Source organism: Mixophyes fleayi, chromosome 9 (assembly GCF_038048845.1).
Source record: "Mixophyes fleayi isolate aMixFle1 chromosome 9, aMixFle1.hap1, whole genome shotgun sequence".
Taxonomy (NCBI): Eukaryota; Metazoa; Chordata; class Amphibia; order Anura; family Limnodynastidae; genus Mixophyes; species Mixophyes fleayi.
Genome location: NC_134410.1, coordinates 14127646 through 14142922, shown reverse-complemented (window position 1 = coordinate 14142922; position 15277 = coordinate 14127646). Strand labels below are relative to the sequence as shown.

The following is a 15277-nucleotide window of genomic DNA, read 5'->3' as shown; positions in this document are numbered from 1 at the left end:
AAGAGAAAAAGGAATAGCAGCCACGAAAATCACAAAGTGATACTATGACAATCAAAATAGTATGTTTTGTAAAACTCAGCTAGCTTTTTCCTTGTGTTTGATTATTGTAAGATCTCATGATAATAATTCATATGACTAGCAAATTCACAGTGTTCAACTGAAATTTGTGTTTGAAAACAATGTTGAAGATTAAGTTGCTGTTCCAGTGTTGACATTGTAGTAAAAAAAACATAATGTACCATTTGAATTTTAACTCCATTTGTGTGATGTGAAGAGAGAACAATAAACATGTCTTTAATCATTTTGGTGAAGCATTGTCCTCTGTACACCTTTTGGCGTAGTCGGCAGAATCAAATAAGTGGGTGGAGCTGAACTTTCATATGAACAAAGCTGGCAAGATATTTACTTACTGTGCACTGCAATATGCTAGAAAATAGGGAACATGATCAAAAAGTCATTACAGAATAAAATAAACATACCATATCGAAGCACCAATACTAAGCATAGGTTGATTTACACAGGGTTATTCGATAAGGTAACCTAATGTAGCTGTAATTTGTCTCCTTGTCTGTACCTATTTGCTTTAGGATAATTAAGTCACATTAATCTTGATAGGCCCCACTTATTCAAAGTGCCATAAAAATGGTAGAGGCAACCATTTTGTGGGCGGAGTCAATATTTAGGAGAATTAAGCCAATCACTAGGCGCCTGATTCATTAAGGATCTTAACTTGAGAAACGTCTTATTTCAGTCTCCTGGACAAAACCATGTTACAATGCAATGGGTGCAAATTAGTATTCTGTTTTGCACATAAGTTAAATACTACCTGTTTTTTCATGTAGCACACAAATATCAACTTTAAATTTCAGTGTACAAATAAGCTATCAAGTATTTGTGTGCTACATGAAAAAACAGTCAGTATTTAACTTATGTGCAAAACAGAATACTAATTTATTTTGCACCCCTTGCATTGTAACATGGTTTTGTCCAGGAGACTGAAATAAGACGTTTCTCAGGTTAAGATCCTTAATGAATCAGGCCCTAGTTCCTCATAAATTATTGTGCTGCATTTTAATTAAAAATTGTCTCAGCCCACTAAATGGATTCCTGGGTGTGGATGACCAGTATTTTAAGTGTGGTCCAAGTAACAGGGCCTCTAAACAATGCCTCCTACTATATTAGCTATCATCACAACAAGGGGCACTCATTTGGCTCACCATTGTTGACGAGGTTCTGTTATGTCATGGATGAGGTCTTGAAATAGCCCAGAAAATCCCTGAAGTGAAAATTCCTGACCATGGCCTTATCTGTGAGGAGTTTGTATGTTCTCCCCGTGTTTGCATGGGTTTCCTCCAGGTGCTCCGGTTTCCTCCCACACTCCAAAAACATACTGGTAGGTTAATTGGCTGCTAACAAATACTGACCCTAGTCTCTCTCTCTGTCTGTGTGTGTGTGTATGTTAGGGAATTTAGACTGTAAGCTCCAATGGGGCAGGGACTGATGTGAGTGAGTTCTCTGTACAGCGCTGCGGAATCAGTGGCGCTATATAAATAAATGATGATGGTGATGATGATGATAAAGGTCAAACATGATCAACATACAGAATTTACTCATTATTGCTGTTGATCGGCTTGGATCAGTTTTTTGACCTATCCTCTCTTAATGATGTGGATAGGTCAAAAACTAGGGTCCTAGCAGAACCCCCAGTTCCGCAGAGGTATAGATAAGTAGACATAGGAATTCTCCGCTCTCACACTCTCATTCATACAGACTTCACACTATAGCTCCAACTGTTTCCTAATTGCAAAGGCCAAGTGTGCAATACTTATTCCCACTTCTGAGTTCATAAGACTGTGGAGCTCATCCTAACTCACTGGATCTCACCACAAGAACTGAGATTGAAGTAAAGAGCAGGTTTAGTGACAATCATTCTTGCAGGATTGCGTCCCAAGCTTAGTTGACATACACAATGTGATACCACTGGGCGACGCTTCTGTTTTAAAGGATTACAAAAGACTACAAAAAAAAAAAGTGATTACAAAATCTGTTTATTGGAGAGAAAAAGCAGATACGTGGAAGAGTATAAAGGCAAAAGTTTACTGTATTTATTGTGAGATTATAAATGACAATTAGTAAGGGATGGTTACACCATACAACCATTACTGCGATAAGTCTCCATGAAGCCATTCACAGCGTTGCACATGTTTCGGAAACGGGTTGCCTTGCAGGTTTCAGGGCTGGCTAATTCTTCGATCCACGAATTGTTTTCCAGGAAGTATCTCATCCTGAAAGAGACAAAGAGGGATGGTGAGCAGGTTAGAGTACAACGAAATATGAGGACAGAATTGGAAAGTGTAGAAAGACATTGTAAGAGCCAGTTGTAGTAGCAGTCATTATTGGTCCCAATACGCACTGTCCATTCTCGTCTGTGGTTTGCCCGTCCTGCCCCATAATCAGATACTCCTTTGTCCTCAGGCGCATTTTGCATGCTGTACGTTGATAAAAGTATCGCGTGTTTCCTTTAGTAATGCGCTCATCTGCATCTAGAGAGGGAAAGTGTAAGCAGAAAATAGTGAGACATATAACACATATTTATAATCAGTTATTTGTTTCTGTTTTAAAGCTGCAATCCCACATCGAAGATGTATTTTCCTTTAAATAGCAAATGAAGTACCTTTTAAGTATGCATGTAATTTTTCTTGGCTGTCCTAATACAAATCATTATATCATTTTAAAAAATCTATCTGAAAGTTACAAAATCTGGCTGTCAGACACAGTTAGTCTGCTACACAGACACAGGCTCACAGCTCTCAGTGTGCCATTTGAAGACATAGAGGGAGGTGGGGGGTATAAAAGACATTTTAAGTTCTCTGGTAGCTCCGAGATATTAAAGAAGGGGAGTCCCATTTTTCAGAAGCATGTTCTTGTAATTTAACAGTGAGTTTGTCTGAAACGTACAGATACATTTCCGAACATGGTGTAGACAGTACCAATGTACTGTAAGCTCTTGCTCAGATATTCTTTACAAGTCGCCTAATCCAGAGATTGGCTACCTGTGGCTCTCCAGCTGGAGCCGGGCATTCTGTGACCTGTAGTACCACAGTTTTCTATCCTCTTATATAAAGAATACCACACCAACTTGAGGCCAAGATTCAGCACAGTAATTCTCAATTGTTCTGGATTTTACGTATCTTTGTCATTTCACTCACACTGTTGCATCAAGCCCAACATTGGCCAATGGCAAATATGGACAAGCCATGCACATAAAAGGTTGCATAGTGCAGTTACTTGGGGATGATTGTCATGCTACATTTGGGGAGGGGGGATCCCTGGGAGAGTGCCTAGCCTTTCAGAAGTGCTGGACTGCCACCTACCCCCATGCCCTCCTCTGAAAACACCATTGACCTCCCAACTTCCCGGCAGTTGGGACAAAAGTAAATAAATATATCGTAACAGGCCGGGACCGTAAGTCGGGCAACTCAGGCATTTGCCAGAATGGCTGGTGTTGGATGGATACAAGCTCCTAAACTTTTGACATATAGGATAATAGAACCTCTCCGTTACTCTGGATGCAGAACTAAGCTAATTCTATTGTATTGAATCGGTGGTGGCACTAATTGATTGACAGATCCTTGAGTCCCCCAAGAGAATGATACCGTCATCCGTAAGAATACCACATAAAAAATGCAGGCGTGTATACAACTTTGGACTGATGTGGTGGGCCAGGCCTGCATCATGATACCCACCCTTATTTCTACACCACTGTATGTGAATAGCACATCATAGTGCAAGCTACAGCGTAAGTCTTCTAAGTCATGGAAGCAGTCAAGAACGTGTTAAAGTAGACGGCTGTAACATCTACATGTGAAAATATGCATATCTAGCGGCCTCTGCTGGATGGAGAGAGAACTACATGCCTTTTGCCACAAATGATGAGTAATAGGCAATATCATTTTTATAGTTCAGTTTAGAAAATGAAAGCAAACATCTGATTGGTTACTATGGGGTCACACCACAGATTTATGAAAACTAGAGTGCAATTGCACGTAGCAATAATGCGAACCATGTAAACTTTTTAGCTCACAAAATGGCTGCTTCCACTGTCTGTAATTAGCAGGTACTCTCTAATGGAATAACCAATCCTAATAGAGGATACATTTTGGGTGTATTCACCATTGAGCAGGGGACCACAGACTATTCCCCCCCCCCCACGAAGTGACTGAATTTTAAATGTTCTGGAAGATGGTAAAAACCAAGCACTGGACTATACTTTAAAAGGGAGACTTACACCTCACAGGCATCTATTTCACCCGTGCATATTGTATGGTTTATGAATGATGATTATTTTAACTTTCCTGCAGAGTACAAATCTTCACTCTGATGAGTTACTTGCTGCTGCCCCCTTCAGGCTAGAGCTGGTATAGACGCACAAATCATGAATCTTTTCATTACAAGGCTATAAAAAAAAAAAGCTGTTTGAGGTGCACTACTTACTTTTCTGCAAAACTTCAGCAATAACAACTTTATAGACCATAAATGAACCCTCCTGCTTCACATCTACCACATTCACACGGAACCCTGCATTTTGGAGACAAGATCACAGAAAAAAGGTGATTTCTTTTTTTTTCCTATTATGATGCTAACAAGTTATTTGTTCAGAAATGAATCGCACAATTTTCAGCTAAGCCGAATAATAATATAACCTTTCAGAATATTCTGCAATCTTTTATTTATTGCAAGCAATGCAGTAAGTGTTTGTAATGTAGCCCTGGGATATGAAGGTCAGTAAGAATGATGCGTATCCTATGTTAAAAGCTTAGGATAAACTTTAAGCGCACCATACTCTACAAGCCATAGGCTCGACAAATAAGTAATTTAAAATACGAGTGTGACCCCCCCCCAAATGAAGATAAATCAGCCCAAGTGCTGCCAGCCTATGCTGGTATTGTCAAAATTGGGGGGATGAAAAGTGAGTGGTCTCCCTAAAATTGCCAAAACCAGCATAAGCTATACCAGCCAGGGCTTGTGGCACATTAACAGGGAAGTCCGCAGTATGGGGTCCCCCTTCCTTAGTGACAACCGGCCCCAGGCCGGGCAGCACAGGGCTCAATTCCCTATGGGGATTGCGTCCTGCAAAAAATAGTACTATGGTTCTTCCCAGTCTCCTGGTGCAGTGGGGTAATAATTAAAAATAGACATAAATAATTATTTTGTCAGTGTTGCACTAAAAGTCCCAGCATACCAAGGCCACTTTTAAGTGGTTGGGCATGCTGGCATTTGTAGTACTACAAGCACCAGCATACCAGCAATGGGGAAATACGTCTCAGTCTAGTCACAATACAGACACCTGTTATGCTCCCTTGTCCAGAAACACTTTAGGAACTTACATTTTGATAAATGCTGGTGATAAATGATCCTACTTATGTGATGTCACTACTGGAACCTGCATCTATTTACATGAATGTAGCCTACAATTTGTAAACTACATAATATAACTTTAAATAGACCACAAATCAAATCTGAATAGATAATTTTGTTATATCTCTCATTGCTTTTTTCCATCTTTCTCAGACTTCCCCCAGTAATCTCATTCTCTACCTCTCACTTCACTCCCTGTCGTTCATCTCACCATATGTCACCCTGGGATCGTAGCAGGCATATCCTTGTCGATTGGTCGCTTCTGGTAACATCAGAGTTTGTTTTGCTTCGGGACACGGACCTGTGTTCAGAACAGAAACAGCTGAGGAATCTTCACATCAGTATCCAGACACTCACCGCTACTTCTCACCAATCTCTGAGTCTGATCTATCTCTATAGGTAGAATATCTTACCCAGAGATATCAGCAGTTCAGTAACCTGGTCGATCTCAGACATAACATCAAAGTAATCAACAGTATATGTGTAGGGGTTATCCTGACAGGTATTAACTCATCCAATAATTATCACAATAAGCTTCACAAATTCCTCCTTCATCGTGTGCAATTGATTACTTTGATTTTAAATCTGCCAGTGTATTAGATGCCCAAAATCAATCTCTCTCCCTCACCTGTACATCCAGAGACTGATCTCTCTCCCTCACCTGTACATCCAGAGACTGATCTATGTCCTTCACCTGTACATCCAGAGACTGATCTGTCCCCCTCACCTGTACATCCAGAGCATGATCTCTCCCTCTCACCTGTACAACCAGAGACTGATCTGTCTCTCACTTGTACATTCAGAGTCTGATCTATATCCCTCACCTGTACATCCAGAGTCTGATCTATATCCCTCACCTGTACATCCAGAGACTGATCTTTCTCCCTCACCTGTACATCCAGAGACTGATCTCTCTCCCTCACCTGTACATCCAGAGACTGATCTCTCTCCCTCACCTGTACATCCAGAGACTGATCTCTCCCTCTCACCTGTACATCCAGAGACTGATCTCTCTCCCTCACCTGTACATCCAGAGACTGATCTCTCTCCCTCATCTGTACATCCAGAGCATGATCTCTCTCCCTCACCTGTACATCCAGAGACTGATCTATCTCCCTCACCTGTACATCCAGAGACTGATCTCTCTCCCTCATCTGTACATCCAGAGCATGATCTCTCTCCCTCACCTGTACATCCAGAGACTGATCTCTCTCCCTCACCTGTACATCCAGAGACTGATCTGTCCCCCTCACCTGTACATCCAGAGCATGATCTCTCCCTCTCACCTGTACATCCAGAGACTGATCTCTCTCCCTCACCTGTACATCCAGAGACTGATCTCTCTACCTCACCTGTACATCCAGAGACTGATCTCTCTCCCTCACCTGTACATCCAGAGACTGATCTCTCTCCCTCATCTGTACATCCAGAGCATGATCTCTCTCTCACCTGTACATCCAGAGACTGATCTGTCTCTCACTTGTACATTCAGAGTCTGATCTATATCCCTCACCTGTACACCCAGAGACTGTTCTCTCTCCCTCACCTGTACATCCAGAGACTGATCTCTGCCTCTCACCTGTACATCCAGAGACTGATCTGTCTCTCACTTGTACATTCAGAGTCTGATCTATATCCCTCACCTGTACATCCAGAGACTGATCTATCTCCCTCACCTGTACATCCAGAGACTGATCTCTCTCCCTCACCTGTACATCCAGAGACTGATCTCTCTCCCTCACCTGTACATCCAGAGACTGATCTCTCTCCCTCATCTGTACATCCAGAGACTGATCTCTCTCCCTCACCTGTACATCCAGAGACTGATCTATCTCCCTCACCTGTACATCCAGAGACTGATCTATCTCCCTCACCTGTACATCCAGAGACTGATCTCTCTCCCTCACCTGTACATCCAGAGACTGATCTCTCTCCCTCACCTGTACATCCAGAGACTGATCTCTCTCCCTCACTTGTACATCCAGAGACTGATCTGTCTCTCTCACCTGTACATCCAGAGACTGATCTCTCTCCCTCACCTGTACATGCACAGACTGATCTGTCTCTCTCATCTGTACATCCAGAGCATGATCTCTCTCCCTCACCTGTACATCCAGAGACTGATCTCTCTCCCTCATCTGTACATCCAGAGCATGATCTCTCTCCCTCACCTGTACATCCAGAGACTGATCTATCTCCCTCACCTGTACATGCACAGACTGATCTCTCTCCCTCACCTGTACATCCAGAGACTGATCTCTCTCCCTCATCTGTACATCCAGAGCATGATCTCTCTCCCTCACCTGTACATCCAGAGACTGATCTATCTCCCTCACCTGTACATCCAGAGACTGATCTCTCTCCCTCACTTGTACATCCAGATACTGATCTGTCTCTCTCACCTGTACATGTTTGTGTAATAAATATTTCAACCAGTAAGATAGTTATTTCTAATGATATATACAGCTTTAGTGAAATAATCCATTTCTCACTTTTGAAATAGACTACGACTTTATTTATAAGTGTTTTCTGCTTTAGCGAATTCCTCTCCTTTCCTTATACTATTACTGGGACACCCACCATTCACTATATTTAGCAGGATACATAGAAATCGCCCATAGCCAGGACCTCCGCCGATCAACTTTGGTCCAACTCGGCTGCTTCCGTAGAGATGGGTTTTACTAGATATTTAGCTAGATCGAAAAACCCATTTAAAACTATATTTTGTTGCCAAAATGGCTCATCAAAAAAAGGTCGGTACTTCATATATACTCCTACCTTCTGCGCACTGGCACACGTCTCCTGAGCACAGTGTGCTAATGAGGGCTGAGGTGGACGGGGCTCCGTAGAACACTCTGCATTGATTCTCTGGGGGGGGGGGGAGACAACAATTTTATTCAATGGAACTTTAGACTTTATAGTGCTGAGATTTTCTTACTGGAAATCGCGACATTCTAAAGTGATGACAAATTCAGAGAGGGTACCCTGAAAGTGCATGGTCTGTCACACCAGTACCATTACACCTTCCCCATTCACGTTCATGGTACCCTGACTGATCATTGCTGTAGAATGTTGCAGTTTCCTATGAGATGGGTTTTATTAGATGGTCACGATTTTCTGAAACTGCTCTTAGTGGTAAAGCAGCATTAGCACTGATAACTTAATGATCTACTCTGACAATCGTTATTTCTTTATTCATTTTTCTGTTTTTAATTGCAAACAATACAAAAATAACACAAAACAACGATAACAAACCACCTACACTGCGCCAGTAACACGTTAGCCTAGTTATGGTGCAGTTAATGTTTGTATATTTGTGGAGGCTCTCCTTTCTCTTTGCATCCTTCCAGTAGGACACTGGCCAGCTTTCTATTGATTTTATAAGCATACAACCCGGGGGATAAAGGTGAAATAAAATAGTAAAGACCAAAAAAAAAGAATAAAATTAAAAATAACCGTTCTGGCACTTTCAGCGTCCTTGTAATTTTTAGGTAAGTTGGAGATTTTAAAAGACATTATAAATCACCTTACACAATCTGGTATGTCCATCGGAGGGTGTATTTTTCTTAATATTTAGCTTCATTTGTTCAATGGCAATGTATTTTAGTAGTGAATTAGTTCTACCCTGGTAAAGGCCATACGATCTGCTGATGATCCTTATTTGTATACACAAGTCGTACTACACTTAAACAGCACATTGAGCTCAAATCTGATAAAACAACATTAGATGATCTATGATATTTTGTAAATACTTCCTTGTTGATCTTTGCATTGTAATCAGACCCAGATTTACTTGTTTGCCCTCCTAGGGACATATTCAGTTAGGATTTGCGCCAGTGATTGCGTGTGAATGCGAGTGTAAAGTGTCATTACGGTAACCCTATAGGGTGTGCACGGAAATCCACGATTTTGCGATATCGGGACCCGTGCAGCTGCACGTAATTGCGGGCACGAATGCTAATTGAATATGCCCCCTAGAATAAGTACCCTGAGTTGTTCCAAATGCCCTCCCCTACGGCCACAGACATTGCACTGGAATTTAGCGCTGCCTCCTGTTGGTGGAGTAATGTCTGTGCATTCCTGATGGCTGAAGGGGAAACTGGGTTTAGGCAAGTAAGAAAAACCTGGGAATGTTTAATCACAAAGATATATAAAACTATTTAGATGGTTGTGTATCCAGACAATAAGGGCAATACTGTCTCTTTGGAGCTCAGTTGTGCAGGATTTGCAAACAACTTTTTAGAAAGAAAAATAGACAACAGCGTATTCAAGCGATTTATAATCCCTGTTAACCTGCCTGAATAAAGCTTTAGGGGTATATTTACTAAACTGCGGATTTGAAAAAGTGGAGATGTTGCCTATAGCAACCAATCAGGTTCTAGCTGTCATTTTGTAGAATGCACTAAATAAATGATAACTAGAATCTGATTGGTTGCTATAGGCAACATCTCCACCTTTTCGAACCCGCAGATTAGTAGATATACCCCTTAGTCCCTATGGCATTATGCAGGAATTGGAAAGTATATGACAAATTACCAGGCTCGTAGAAATCATACAAGACTGCAGATGCCGGCTGCAGGGGGGAGATCCTCACTGTCTGAATGGCTTCAAAGGTCACACAGTTTATATCCTTGGACACCTTTAATAAGGAAAGAGATGAAGTTGGAGGAGAAACTCAATAAAAGAGGGTGGAGCATACGGACAGAGAGAAGGGGGTATAATCTTCCATTTCTTGTACAAACCAAAATGTTTATGCCAAAATACATCCAAAAAATCATATAGTGTAGGCACGAGCACTATCAGCTTCAGGGGTCAGTCCACAGTCATCATATCAGTAGCGGTAAGCTAGTATTGTCGACCATCATCAGTCTATTTGCACCAGCCCCACTGACCACTACTGACTGGTATATCACCCTCTCCGTGCAGGCCTACCTCACTCACAAGTATGTGAAAATGAAATAACAATTCTATAGCGCACAGCAGGTCCACAAAAGTGCATAAGTGACAAGTGAGACTGAACATAATCACATATGTACAGCAATGATGTGAATTTGCCTTTACTGCATCTGCACACTCGTCCTGAGCTCTAAGCAACATGACCAGTGTCCTATATACAGGATCAGACCTCTGTGCACTTTATGAGCAGCCGCATCTGCTCGTGTTCAGCCAGATGTTCATTTTGGGGCTGATTCATGTGCGAACGTAAGTCCCTTTGAGTGCCGTATCTTGTACGCCCAGGATAGGACCTTACGACAATGAACGCAATTGCTTGTAATTCATGTTTGAATGCAAGTGTCGCTTATAACTGCCTGTGACTTGAGAGGCGAAACGGGGGAGGGAAGGGGCGGATGAATGTAGGCGATGTACAGTAAGAGCGTGCCGATGCACTATTCAAGTATTGTGTTTTTCTTAAGTTCGCCTGTTGTCATCCGTATCATCTGCAGCAGTTACAGGGACTGATACCGATGACTGGCATGGCATAGACTTCAAAAACTACACATATGTGTGTTACCAGATATCACAGATGTATTCAAGGAAGACTGACTTTAAAAACGTATTATATGAATCTCTCGGGTCTGGTATATGGCCTCAATGGAGTATATCACCAGTATCCTTCATGACAAAATCCAACACTTCCACAAAGTGTGGGATCCTTGGTACTCTTCCCATCAAGCTCCAATGCCCGCTACTCACTGAGCCGCATCATCTGTTTATATCTTCAGTGTTCTTACATCTTCTCTTTTTTTTTTTGCTCCCTCTCTGGTATGAACGTAATCAAAAGGCCCTGCGGAGTGGGATGCAACAAGCCACCCAAGGGTATATGGGTGGGCTCTGTGGAGCTGATGTGCTGGTCGTTAGGTCATTATATTCTAACAAAACTTTTTTTTTTTCAATATTTCGCTAAAAAATAAATGTAGTGGGATACATATGTGAACATTCCACTTTGCGTGTGCCAATAAAATAAAATGGAAATTTTAATGTGCTAAATGATTGTGATATGCTTGGAAGCCACTAAGTGCCCATGGTGCACACACTTCTCTCCTCTCTCTTCAGTATGAACGTTCGGCCAGTGTGTGCCGCAGACCACGGTTACCTATATGCACGATAATAATTTGATGATTTGGATTGTATTGTTATCAAACATCAGTATTGTTTTGGGGCCACACCTACACATTTTAGGGCCACAGTGGGATAGCAGGTGACTTGCCCACTATTGTTGCTGGTGCAGCCAGCTTAACACAGACCGGATCAGAGATAACGGATATATAAAGTATAAATCCTGTATATGCTGCTGCTCCCCCTACCCCTTCACCATCTCACATCTCTGCCCGTCCTACGTTCCCTGTCATTTCTCCTTCTGGTTTATCATTCTGACCTGATCAAAGTAAATGAGGAGTCTTCCACCCTGGATCTCATAGTGACTGATGTACATCTCAAGGCCGTCCTTCAGCTGTCAGGAAGAGAGCATAGATTCATAAGTACACCGAAGTAACAGATAAATAGGCATTTAATGTCAGTGAGTGTGTTATGTTCCACACATAGAAGAAAGACATTCATTATTTTACGCAGATACTTGTCGCCTCTCCCGGAATGTCTGGGAAACTCCAGAATTTTGGGGAGTCTCCCTGACACCGGGAAGTGCAGGCCTCCCTCTCGGATCCCACCCACTTAACTATTGAAGTGGGAGGAGACAGGGCTTGATGACATCATCATCATCTATTTATATAGCGCCACTAATTCCACAGCGCTGTACAGAGGACTCATTCACATCAGTCCCTGCTCCATTGGAGCTTACAGTCTAAATTCCTTAACATACACAGACAGAGAGAGAGAGAGACTAGGGTCAATTTGTTAGCAGCCAATTAACCTACCAGTATGTTTTTGGATTGTGGGAGGAAATCGGAGCACCCGGAGGAAACCCACACAAACATGGGGAGAACATGCAAACTCTGCACAGATAAGGCCATGGTCGGGAATTGAACTCATGACCCCAGTGCTGTGAGGCAGAAGTGCTAACCACTAGGCCACCATGCTGCCCCGATGACATGATTAGCATCATCATACCCTAGCTCCCGCTGCGTGATGCCATGGATCATTTCATTGCATAGCAGAGCACGGTACCACCGTGACGCACTCATGTCACCCCCCTCCCCCATTTGATACATGACGCTAAGATCTCTCTTATTTTAGCCCCAAAAGACAAAACTGTAACCCAGGATACTTTAAACAGTATTCTCCAATCACCTTGTTCAGATCTTGTGTGTTGGGTTCAAATCCACTCAGCAGAGTAATATCTACAATAGCCATGCCAGAGGCACCAGACTGGAGTTTGGTCCTGAAAGAACATAAGCATAGTTGTAAAGAAACTACAGGTAAATCTATAGCTAAGTTATAAAAAGCAGAAAGTAAAGGAGAAAACTGGACAAAGACCAGATCCTGCCCGCTCCCTAGTGAAGTGGGCAGGATGGGGGACTTGTGTCGAAACGCGTCATTCTGGCTCAGCTCTCCTCCTCAGTCACAAATCATGGTTTATATTTGAAAAATTTACTTTTAGTGTGTAGAGGTCATTTAAGTCTCTATGAAAATTACATTCTGCTTTCATACCTGGAGGGGGAAATTCAATTAGCCGTGATGTTCCTGAAAACATCGCTGCTGCGCATTTTTACCATTAGTACAATAAAAATCTATGCTCATTTTTCCTCGTACCTCTATGAGGCGTGAGGAAAAATTAGTGGAGATTTCTCTGAAAAAAATACGCGCAAAGTGTCTCTGGAATGGTCACGGAGACACCTCGCACAATTAAATTCCCCTCATAGTGTCCAAAAAACAAGTAAAGCAAGAACCCAGTGTCTCCACCTGCTGGCAGAAGTGATACTGCAGCAGAACTTAGTTTTTTTTTCCTTCAAGCAACCCACATTCCAAGCACCCAAAATTGACCTTGCCCTGTCCTCTCTTCCTTACCAGAGACACACTTCATACACCACTTTGATTTCCTTAGCTTTGGGCTGAGACACTTCTCTCCGGGCTCTCGTCCGTTGGTCATGCCAGTAAATATTGTCTCTGGGCTCATCAGACATTTCTTCACCCTCATCACCGTAATCATAATAGTCTTCCACCTCACCTGACGGGACATATTTAGAGTAACATGTGAGGCACAGAGACAACGGCAGTGTTAGGTGTGTGCAGTATAGATCATGGATATGTTTGTATACCAGCAATCAGCACAGACATCAAAATAAATAATACATTTACAGTGCTCAATGAATTGAAAAATAACATAATGGTAAATTAAAAATGACATCCAAAATAAGGAATACGTTAGGTGCTACTAGCTATAGTGAGTTAGCTGTTACCAGGAGTGTAGCATAATTATAGGGAGAAATGTTTGTCACAGTATAAATATGGTCACCATATGTCAGATACTGTTGTGTGGGTGACCGTGGACAGATGATTTAATGCAATGGGCATTAGATCACACGAAAATAAAACCACATATTGAATATGTCCCTGGGCAATATATGTCTGGTGATGACCTATTTGCTGGGTAAGAGAATGGTTGGAGAATGTGCAGGAGATTTTCGGTCGGTGGAGTGCAAGGACCTCAGGATCCATATACTGAATTAAATCAATTACATCAGGGGGTAAATGTATGAAACGTTGATTGCTGCAAGTTGCCGGAAATCGGCGATTTTGCAGGGGATATTTAAAACAGCGATGGCTTGTAAAGGCAAGTTTGCCTTTACAAGCCATTGTCGCTTTAAATTTCCCCTGCAAAGTCAGCGATTTCCGTCGACTTGCACAAATTGACGTCTTGTACATTTACCCCCAGGGCTTTTCTGACTTCAGGCTATAGGTCCAAAAAAATGAGATGGTAGATAATACTTGGCTACTTTTGGGAAATGTCAATCGGGAGATCCTGGAGATGAAACCTATTGGGAAGTGCAGGGGGCACGGTGACGTTATTCGAGTCACCATGGCACCGCCCCCTGCTGTGCAATGCTGCGATTCACGCCATCAGGTGCAATGCCATGATGACATGATAAGCAGCGAAACGCGTCAGTCACCCTTCCTCTGCCCACTCCACTATGGGAGTGAGCGCTTGGGAGGGTGCCCTGGTGTTCCGGGAGTCCAGGAAAACTCCACCAAATTCAGAAGTTTCCATGACATTCAGGGGTAGTAGGTAAACTACAATCTGGAGATTGCATGTCACATGGGCAATCCAGGCTTGTTTAGGCGTACAATACCTCCTCAGTGCCACACTAACATGAGACGTTGATGACAAGGCTGTATACCTAAATGTGAGCATCAGATTACCCAGAAGTCCACAGAGGTTGGAGTCAGATGTAAGGGGATTAAGGCAAACCAAAGTAGGATGACACTTGGGAGTACTCACCTTTAGTACCGTCATCTCCATGTACTTTTACCTCCAATCCGAGCTGGGAACAAGTGGACTTCTCTACCTCCATGATGTTATACATCTTCAGCACCTGCAAGCATGAAAAATAGAGTATCTGTCCCCTACGCACATTAGTGGCAGCCATTTTGCCGGCTAAACAAATATTTACAACAGTGCCGCCCATCAATTCACTTGGAATGAGCAACAACACAGAGATGCCTATGGGCTGAAAAAATATTAATGAGAATGCAGCTTAATTCTCAAGGGACTGACTGATTTCAGACTGTTGTTATTGGTTAAGTGCACAAAATGGCCGCCTCCATTTTGTGTAAGGTCTGTTCATGTCTTATAACAATGTGAGTGTGGGGCGATGAAGGAATCGGTGACTGGCCTCCTCTGTGAGGTTACCAGTCATCTGTAGAGATATTCTGTGAGTGTGGTGAAGCTGAGTATGTCACTAGT

The 15277-nt window shown here is 42.4% G+C and overlaps 2 protein-coding genes across 2 annotated transcripts in view; both read right to left on the bottom strand.

Moving 5' to 3' along the window:
• Positions 1-2031: 2031 nt before the first annotated feature.
• Positions 2032-15277, bottom strand: part of LOC142102015 (complement C4-like) — a 62542-nt gene continuing 49296 nt past the window's right edge. Inside the window, exons 32-41 of the mRNA XM_075186521.1 lie at positions 14813-14906; positions 13381-13540; positions 12664-12754; positions 11795-11869; positions 9955-10057; positions 8197-8286; positions 5630-5719; positions 4495-4578; positions 2414-2543; positions 2032-2285 (exon numbers count right to left, since the gene is read on the bottom strand). Coding sequence (XP_075042622.1) covers positions 2144-2285; positions 2414-2543; positions 4495-4578; positions 5630-5719; positions 8197-8286; positions 9955-10057; positions 11795-11869; positions 12664-12754; positions 13381-13540; positions 14813-14906 — 1059 coding nt within the window. The 3' untranslated portion in view covers positions 2032-2143. The remainder of the gene's footprint in view (positions 2286-2413; positions 2544-4494; positions 4579-5629; positions 5720-8196; positions 8287-9954; positions 10058-11794; positions 11870-12663; positions 12755-13380; positions 13541-14812; positions 14907-15277) is intronic.
• On the bottom strand, positions 6029-8190 carry LOC142101398 (uncharacterized). The gene is made up of 4 exons (XM_075185860.1): positions 7524-8190; positions 7062-7457; positions 6276-6671; positions 6029-6145 (listed from the first exon to the last, which is right to left on the bottom strand). The coding sequence occupies exons 1-4, from the start codon at positions 7686-7688 to the stop codon at positions 6029-6031; spliced, it is 1074 nt and encodes a 357-aa protein (XP_075041961.1). The 5' UTR covers positions 7689-8190.